The following is an 8,873-nucleotide window of genomic DNA, read 5'->3' on the forward strand; positions in this document are numbered from 1 at the left end:
TATAGGCTTAGGGTTATTGTTCTGCTGAAAGATGAACCATTGCCCCAGTCTGAGGTCAAGAGCGCTCTGGAGCAGGTTTTCATCCAGGATATCTCTGTACATTGCTGCATTCATCTTTCCCTCAATCCTAAAAACATCCCCACAGTATGATGCTGCCACCACAGAATGCTGGAGCTCTGACAGAGTGACCATCGGGTTCTTGAACACCTCCCTAAGGCCTTTCTCCCTCGATCGCGTAGTTAGATGGGCAGCCAGCTCTTGAGAGTCCTGGTGGATCTGAATTTCTTCCATTTATGGATGATGGAGGCCACTGTGTTCATTGGGACCCTCAAAGCAGCATAAATGTTTCTGTACCCTTCACCAGATTTGTGCCTCAAGACAATCCCGTCCCGGAGGTCTACAGCCAATTCCTTTGACTTCTTGCTTGGTTTGTGCTTTGACGTACTGTCAGCTGTGCGACCTTATATGTAGACAGGTGTGTGCCATCCAAAATATGTCCATTCAGTTGAATTTACCACAGATGGACTCCAATTGTGATTTCTTATTTTTTATTATTATTAATAATACATTTGCAAACATCTAAAAGAAAAAATGTTTTTCCCATTGTCACTATGGGGTATTGTGTGTAGAATTTTGAGGGAAAAAATTAATCCATTTTAGAATAAGGCTGTAACAAAATGTGTAAAAAGTTAAGTACTACTTTCTGTATGCACTGTATTTTAGTTTAAATCTGAGTGTAATTACAGGGTCCTGGGGAACACTAAGGCTGCTGGTTGTTGGGAATTTCAGTTCATTAATAACCAATGGGCTACGTAATGCAGGTAGCTCAATGACATCTGAATTAGGATAACGATAATTAGACCTGGGTTTGAGTCACAATCGCACTTCTCATCTGCATAGTCCCAGTTCACCCAGCTGTAAATGGGGACCAGGTTTAGCTGAAGAAGTTGTCTGTTTTGGATTGGCGTCCCATCTGGAGGGAGTGATCCTCTCATCCGCTTCACACCATGGTATCGGGAAATAGGCACAGGTACCAGTGGACCTTGGAGCCTATGGAGCATTTCTGTGGATTCTGTGTGACGTGAGGAGTCCCAAATTGTTTGTGATCTCTGAACTAAATATTCTTCTCCAGAACTTTGTGATAAAGGGACAATGCCAGAATGAGTGTCGGGAGTGGTTACAACACAAGCAATTAAGGTTTAAAAAAAAAAATGAATAGTTGTGCCAGCGCAATCCTTTCATACATCATCCAAAACCTGATTCCATTGTATTGCATAACAATATAAAACATTTACTGGATCATTATTTAGGGCTGTTGGGGGCAAAGATCACCTTATCACAGGACTAACAAGAGCAATCGGAGATTTCTGATGTCCGCCAATCCAGATCCATATCCAGAAGAAAATTTGGCTGTGTGCAGGTGTGTCAAATTTTAAAAACTCAGACAAGGAGAAAGTCAAGGAGACAAGTTTCTTGTAAACATTTGCATGTTAAGGCAATTGGGACCATTGGCGGTTCCAGGTGGTTTTACTTGGTGGTGTTAGATGATTACTCAGTGGGGACATACCAGAAATACTTTCTGAGATCAAAAAAATGCGACCAATAGCCAACAAATTGCATCCGTTTAGGACAAACTATCTTGCGGCTCTACTTCAGTCCTGCTCAACATCGTTATTGATGAAAAGCTGATTAAAGTTGTTCGACTATCTGCAAACAGAGTATCCCAAAAAGTATTTTTGAGACAGCATTTACATATTAATAATATGCAGCAGATAGTAAACTGGATTTCCATTACTTTTTAACTATGCTAGATATTATCACTGCATGCCAGTGTTGCGGCTGTTCTGTGTTGTGATTCCTCCCATTCGCTCCCCTCGAGACGTGAACTCGCGATCTCTGGCATGGGAGGCGGAGGCTCTGTTCAGTTTGGCTAAAACCCGAGCTCTGGCCTTAGTGACCAGAGTATCCTTTGGCTGTCGAGAGAGTAAAAGAAGCCCTGACACGTGCACGACTTTGATCCGTGCACTTGCACGCACCCTGCTATGCAGGAGAATACACTAGTCTCAAACTCATAAACTGCATGGCTTCGCGCAAGTGCATAAAGAAAATTTTTAAATGTTCAAAATTTCCATCACGCATTAATTACGTGAACATTGCGCAAACAATTCAAAAACACTGAATGATTGCGTCAATGGACTGGTATGGTAAATGGACTGCATTTATATAGCGCTTTTCCATCTGCATCTTCCACTCAAAGTGCTTTAAAATAATGCCTCACATTCACCCGGATATCAGGGTGCTGCCATACAAGGTACTCAGTCACTACACACTGGGAGCAACTAGGGGATTAAGGACCTTGCCCAAAGGCCCTTAGTGATTTTCCAGTCAAGATGGGATTTGAACCGAGGATCCTGTGGTCTGAAGTCCAGAGGATCAAAGACTTAAAGTGAAACTTGATCCCGGATCCAGATCGCCTGCATTTAATGGAGTCTGTCATGGCCTAATATCTGTGGTGAAAATTTCATCAAAATCTCTGCAGTAGTTTTGACGTAATCCTGCTAGCAGACAGACAAATAAACGCAGATGATTTTCTTACATCCGCCAAAAATAAAACCCCAGACACAGTCATCACCTTTATTAAAAGCGGTCAATCGTAGTATTAATAGTTACAGTTTATCTGTATACTATATTTGTAAACCGTTACATGAACCAACGGCTCACCTGTGTTGCTTTGTAAGCATTACACAAAACAAATGCACAAATGATAAATAAAAAAATAAAACCTTAAACACGGCGATCATCTTTATTAAAGGCACTAAATTGCAATATAAATAGTCATAGTTTATCTGTATATTTTAAACCATTACAAAAACTAATGGCTCACTTTAGTGTTTAAAAAATACAAATGTTAAAGACGTCACGTACTGTTTTGACTGAACGTGTACATATACAGATAATAAACTAAACATTGATGTGAATTACTCATACATTAATAGGTATATAGAAAGTGAATCAACCACAATCATATCCACTAACAAATTGAAACTATCCCCACAGATATTTATTAATAAAAAGAAATGAGATGATTGTGTTATTGATTTTGTTGCACAAAAACTTTTCTTTAAGATAAGTGATTTACTCACCTGCAAGTGGTGGTTTATATCATCACTTAAATATGACTCAAAGCTTGTTTATTCTGTCTTTACACAGCAAATGAAGATTTGGTTGTCTTTACAAAGCTAATAAGTTATTTTATTATGAACCAAAAGTATTGTAAATCCATGCATTGTTATTAGCAGCGGTGGGACAAAGTCATCAAGTCACTTTCAAGTCATGAATCTGCAAGTCCCAAGTCAAGTCTCAAGTCAGCTTACAAACAATTGGTGTTCATCATGACTTGAGACTTGACTTGGGACTTGCAGATTCATGACTTGAAAGTGACTTGATGACTTCGTCCCACCTCTGGTTGTAAGTGTTCATCATTCACGAAATAATGTTTTCATTTTCTGCTTCTTATAATGGCAGCAGACCAAGCACCTCATCCCACATTTCCCTATGCTGAGCCAAGTCCAACCCCAAGGCATTCCCAAGCCAGCTGGGATATACACTCAACAAAAATATAAATGCAACACTTTTGTTTTTGCTCCCATTTTGTATGAGATGAACCCAAAGATCTAAAACTTTTTCCACATACACAATACCACCATTTCCCTCAAATATTGTTCACAAACCAGTCTAAATCTGTGATAGTGAGCACTTCTCCTTTGCTGAGATAATCCATCCCACCTCACAGGTGTGCCATATCAAGATGCTGATTAGACACCATGATTAGTGCACAGGTGTGCCTTAGACTGTCCACAATAAAAGGCCACTATCACACAGCACAATGCCACAGATGTCGCAAGATTTGAGGGAGCGTGCAATTGGCATGCTGACAGCAGGAATGTCAACCAGAGCTGTTGCTCGTGTATTGAATGTTCATTTCTCTACCATAAGCTGTCTCCAAAGGCGTTTCAGAGAATTTGGCAGTACATCCAACCAGCCTCACAACCGCAGACCACGTGTAACCACACCAGCCCAGGACCTCCACATCCAGCATGTTCACCTCCAAGATCATCTGAGACCAGCCACTCGGACAGCTGCTGAAACAATCGGTTTGCATAACCAAAGAATTTCTGCACAAACTGTCAGAAACCGTCTCAGGGAAGCTCATCTGCATGCTCGTCGTCCTCATTGGGGTCTCGACCTGACTCCAGTTTGTCATCGTAGCCGACTTGAGTGGGCAAATGCTCACATTCGCTGGCGTTTGGCACGTTGGAGAGGTGTTCTCTTCACGGATGAATCCCGGTTCACACTGTCCAGGGCAGATGGCAGACAGCGTGTGTGGCGTTGTGTGGGTGAGCGGTTTTCTGATGTCAATGTTGTGGATCGAGTGGCCCATGGTGGCGGTGGGGTTATGGTATGGGCAGGCATCTGTTATGGACAAAGAACACAGGTGCATTTTATTGATGGCATTTTGAACGCACAGAGATACTGTGACGAGATCCTGAGGCCCATTGTTGTGCCATACATCCAAGAACATCACCTCATGTTGCAGCAGGATAATGCACGGCCCCATGTTGCAAGGATCTGTACACAATTCTTGGAAGCTGAAAATGTCCGACTTCTTGCATGGCCAGCATACTCACCGGACATGTCACCCATTGAGCATGTTTGGGATGCTCTGGACCGGCGTATACGACAGCGTGTACCAGTTCCTGCCAATATCCAGCAACTTCACACAGCCATTGAAGAGGAGTGGACCAACATTCCACAGGCCACAATTGACAACCTGATCAACTCTATGTGAAGGAGATGTGTTGCACTGTATGAGGCAAATGGTGGTCACACCAGATACTGACTGGTATCCCCCCCCCAATAAAACAAAACTGCACCCCTGTGAGGTGGGATGGATTATCTCAGCAAAGGAGAAGTGCTCACTATCACAGATTTAGAGTGGTTTGTGAACAATATTTGAGGGAAATGGTGATATTGTGTATGTGGAAAAAGTTTTAGATCTTTGAGTTCATCTCATACAAAATGGGAGCAAAACCAAAACTGTTGCGTTTATATTTTTGTTGAGTGTGTATATATATATATAATATATATATATCAGAAAATCACGTATGATTTTTGAATAATTAATTTGCCTTTTATTGCAAGAAATAAGTATTTGATTTTGATCACCTACCAACCAGCAAGAATTCTGCCTCTCACAGACCTGTTAGTTTTTCTTTAAGAAGCCCTCCTATTATGCACTCTATCTGTATTAATTGCACCTGTTTGAACTTGTTACCTGTATAAAAGACACCTGTCCACAAACTCAATCAATCACACTCCAACCTATCCACCATGGCCAAGACCAAGGACACCAGGGAAAAAACTGTAGATCTGCACAATAGAGGTGGGCAATACTGGGAATTTTGGTATTGATCCAAGTAAATACAGGCCCAGTATCACCGATATCGATACCAATACTTTTTCATATTTAAGCTTCATAGAGCCAAAGGATCCAAAAGACCTAGGATAGAATTTCGCCAAACATTGTACGTGACAACAAAATATTATCACAATCAACATTTTTGTTTAAAAAATATCACTCAACACAACTTAAAATCTCCTGAAGTAGAGAGCTGACAAACCACAATACAAGGGTGCGCTGCTCCGTGTTGTGTGACACAGCGCAGCGCTGCTCTTACAGACAGAGTAGACTTTGATGAATCTGCATGCGCAGCAGTCAGTGCGTGCGGGAGAGAAAAAAGATTATCGATCTTTTTACATGAGGATCGTTCAATATCAATACCAGCGTTGGTATCAATATTATCGATATTAGGATCGATCCGCCCACCTCTACTGCACAAGGCTGGGATGGGCTACAGGACAACAGGCAAGCAGCTTGGTGAGAAGGCAACAACTGTTGGTGTAGAAAATGGAAGAAACACAAGATGACTGTCAATCTTCCTCGGTCTGGGGCTCCATGCAAGAACCTGCCTCGTAGGGTAAGGATGATTCTGAGAAAGCCCAGAATATCACGGGAGGACCTGGTCAATGACCTGAAGAGAGCTGGGACCAGTTGCAAAGATTACATTAGTAACACACTACGCCATCATGGTTTAAAATCGTGCAGGACACGCAAGGTCCCCCTGCTCAAGCCAGCACATATTCAGGCCTGTTTGAAGTTCACCAGTGACCATATGGATGATGCAGAGGAGGCATGGGAGAAGGTCATGTGGTCAGATGAGTCCAAAATAGAGCTTTTTGGTATCAGCGCCACTCACCATGTTTGGAGGATGAGAACAACCCCAAGAACACTGTCCCAACTGAAACGTGGGTGGAAACATCATTTTTGGGGGTGCTTTTCTTCAAAGGGGACAGGATGACTACACCATATTAAAGGGAGGATGAATGGGGTCATGTATCGCAGGATTTTGGAAAACAACCTCCTTCCCTTTGAAGATGGGTCATGGCTGGGTCTTCCAGCATGACAGTGACCCCAAACACACAGCCAGGGCAACTAAGGAGGGGCTCCGTAAGAAGCACTTCAAGGTCCTGGAGTGGCCTGGCCAGTCTCCAGGCCTGAACTCAATAGAAAATCTTTGGGGGGAGCTGAAACTCAAAACCTTAAAGATCTGGAGAAGATCTGTATGGAGGAGTGGAACAAAATTGCCGCTGCAGTGTGCAAACTTAGTCAACAATGACAGGAAATGTCTGACCTCTAACTGCAAACAAAGGTTTCTGTACCAAATATTAAGGTCTGTTTTTCTATTGTATCAAATACTTATTTCATGCAATAAAATGCAAATTAATTATTTCAAGATCATACAATGTGATTTGCCGTATTTTTATTTTATTAGATTCTGTCTCTCACAGTTGAAGTGTTCCTATGATAAAAATTACAGACCTCTCCATTCTTTGTAGGTGGGAAAACTTGCAAATCAACAGTGGATCAAATACTTATTTGCGCGTGTGTGTGTGTATATATATATATTATATACGAGTATATACACACACACACACACAAATTGAAAGACCAAGCATTCAACACAGTCAAAACTATTCTATTTATTAATCCTTTTAGCCCAACCAATAATTTGCATCACTTTTTACCAAAACTGGAGCAACTTTAACTTATGACCCATGTGCAAAGACCTTTGTCACTATTCTTGCTGCTTTTACCCCATAAATTCGTAACATTCAGTCACAGATTGTCCAAACTGTACCTTTTTGGAATCGTTATAATCAGACAAATAATGTGGTGTAGTTTTCAGTATGATTGGCGCATCTTTAATTGTGACCCCTGTGTAAAAATTCTTTAATTGCCCCATCTGGCTGAAAATTCAAGTGGCTAATCTTTTTTTTTTTTTTCCAAAAGAGGAACATCTAAGGAGTATTTGTGCCAGATTTGTTTTTTGTATCAGCATTTGCAGGATTCCGCTCTAAATATTCTCTTATGGTGGTTTAAACACCGCGTTCCTCTGATCTAGCCGCCGCTATGCTCCGCCCTCTGTGCTGCTGAAACGCCCCGGAAGTTAAAGTTTGCACTTCCGTGGTTGCGTTTACTTTAAAGTTGTGTTGTAGTGTAGAGTTCAGTGGTCGAGGTGCGTGCTTTTAAAACTCGGACATCAGGAATCGTTTACAAAAACGACATCCACACTTTAAACTGGCAGTGGGCTTTAAGAAGGAGTAATTAGCATTGCTAAGTGTTTATCCGCCGATAGTTTTTTAAATGGTAAACGAGGGTTGCGCACGTGGTGGGTCACGTGGTGCAGTTTTTAGTTGGTCGTCATGGTAACTTCGCGTGTCGGACGCGTGCTGTCACACCCTGTGTCCACGTGCCACATCAGAAGGCCGTGGAACAGATCAGAATCCACAGCGCGGGACGTGGATGCCATCAGCGCCTTCCTGCGGCTCTGCGTGGACAGACACTTCATTCCACGCGCTCACGCGAACAGCGGCTGGGGTCGCGGAGGGACGAACTGCGGCGGCTTTGGACCTCTGGGCGCCGAGCTGAGAAGGAACCTGCTGGATCAGTGGTGGCGCGCTGTGACCGGCTCCACTGCTCAGGTTTTTGGGATCAACTCTCTGATTAGTAGTAAGGACACGCCCACGAACGTGAGGCTTGTTGAATCTGAAGTTGTGAACCAGCTTCTTGACCAGCAAGAGCTCAGCAAAGACCAGCTCATCCAGAAGGTGCGTGCGCTCCTTCAGAGCTCGGCTTCTTTGAGGACAAGTTTTCTGCAAGGTAGAGATCATCTGCACGTCACTGCAAGGTCACAGTTCATCATGTGTGGTGAAGAATCAGAGGCACTAGAGAGCTAAAGTAGCCTCTTTCACTTGAATGTCAAACATCAAACCCTGTTTCCTAAGAGAACGTCATCAAGATCCATTCATCACTTTTACTCATATTCTATTGAACAAAGTTGTTAGTCGGTCGTGCAGAGCCAACACACTAAAAAAAAACGTTCTTTGTGTTCTACATATTTTTTTGGTGAAACATTTTTACACTTAAAATATTGAATAAATTAAAAAGCTGTGAAATCATTTAAATCTATTTGATCTTGGTAAACCTAAGTATATTAGGCCTTTCTGAATATTCTGAATGAAGTTTACCAAACAAATTAAGTATATTTCAAACAATATCATTTGTTAAGCAAATGCCAATTTATTTCAATGAAATAAACTCAAATAATAAATGTAAAGTTAAGATAAAATTGACTTAAATTTTTAGGCATTTCATTTGGCATATCCAACTCAAACAATCAATTGGATGTGTTTCAGAGATTTTATTAAGTCAGTATAGCTGTTTCTTACTGTGATATATACAAAGTCACTGC

At 41.8% G+C, this 8,873-nt stretch overlaps 1 protein-coding gene across 2 annotated transcripts in view; it reads left to right on the plus strand.

Moving 5' to 3' along the window:
• Positions 1-7,615: 7,615 nt before the first annotated feature.
• Positions 7,616-8,873, plus strand: part of polg2 (polymerase (DNA directed), gamma 2, accessory subunit) — a 9,492-nt gene continuing 8,234 nt past the window's right edge. The window contains exon 1 of one of the 2 annotated variants that reach the window (XM_034189104.1): positions 7,616-8,281. In XM_034189104.1, the coding sequence (XP_034044995.1) occupies positions 7,825-8,281 (457 nt within the window). In that variant the 5' untranslated portion in view covers positions 7,616-7,824. The remainder of the gene's footprint in view (positions 8,282-8,873) is intronic. The other variant, XM_034189103.1, reaches the window with a different exon arrangement.

Source organism: Thalassophryne amazonica, chromosome 15 (genome assembly GCF_902500255.1).
Source record: "Thalassophryne amazonica chromosome 15, fThaAma1.1, whole genome shotgun sequence".
Classification (NCBI taxonomy): domain Eukaryota; kingdom Metazoa; phylum Chordata; class Actinopteri; order Batrachoidiformes; family Batrachoididae; genus Thalassophryne; species Thalassophryne amazonica.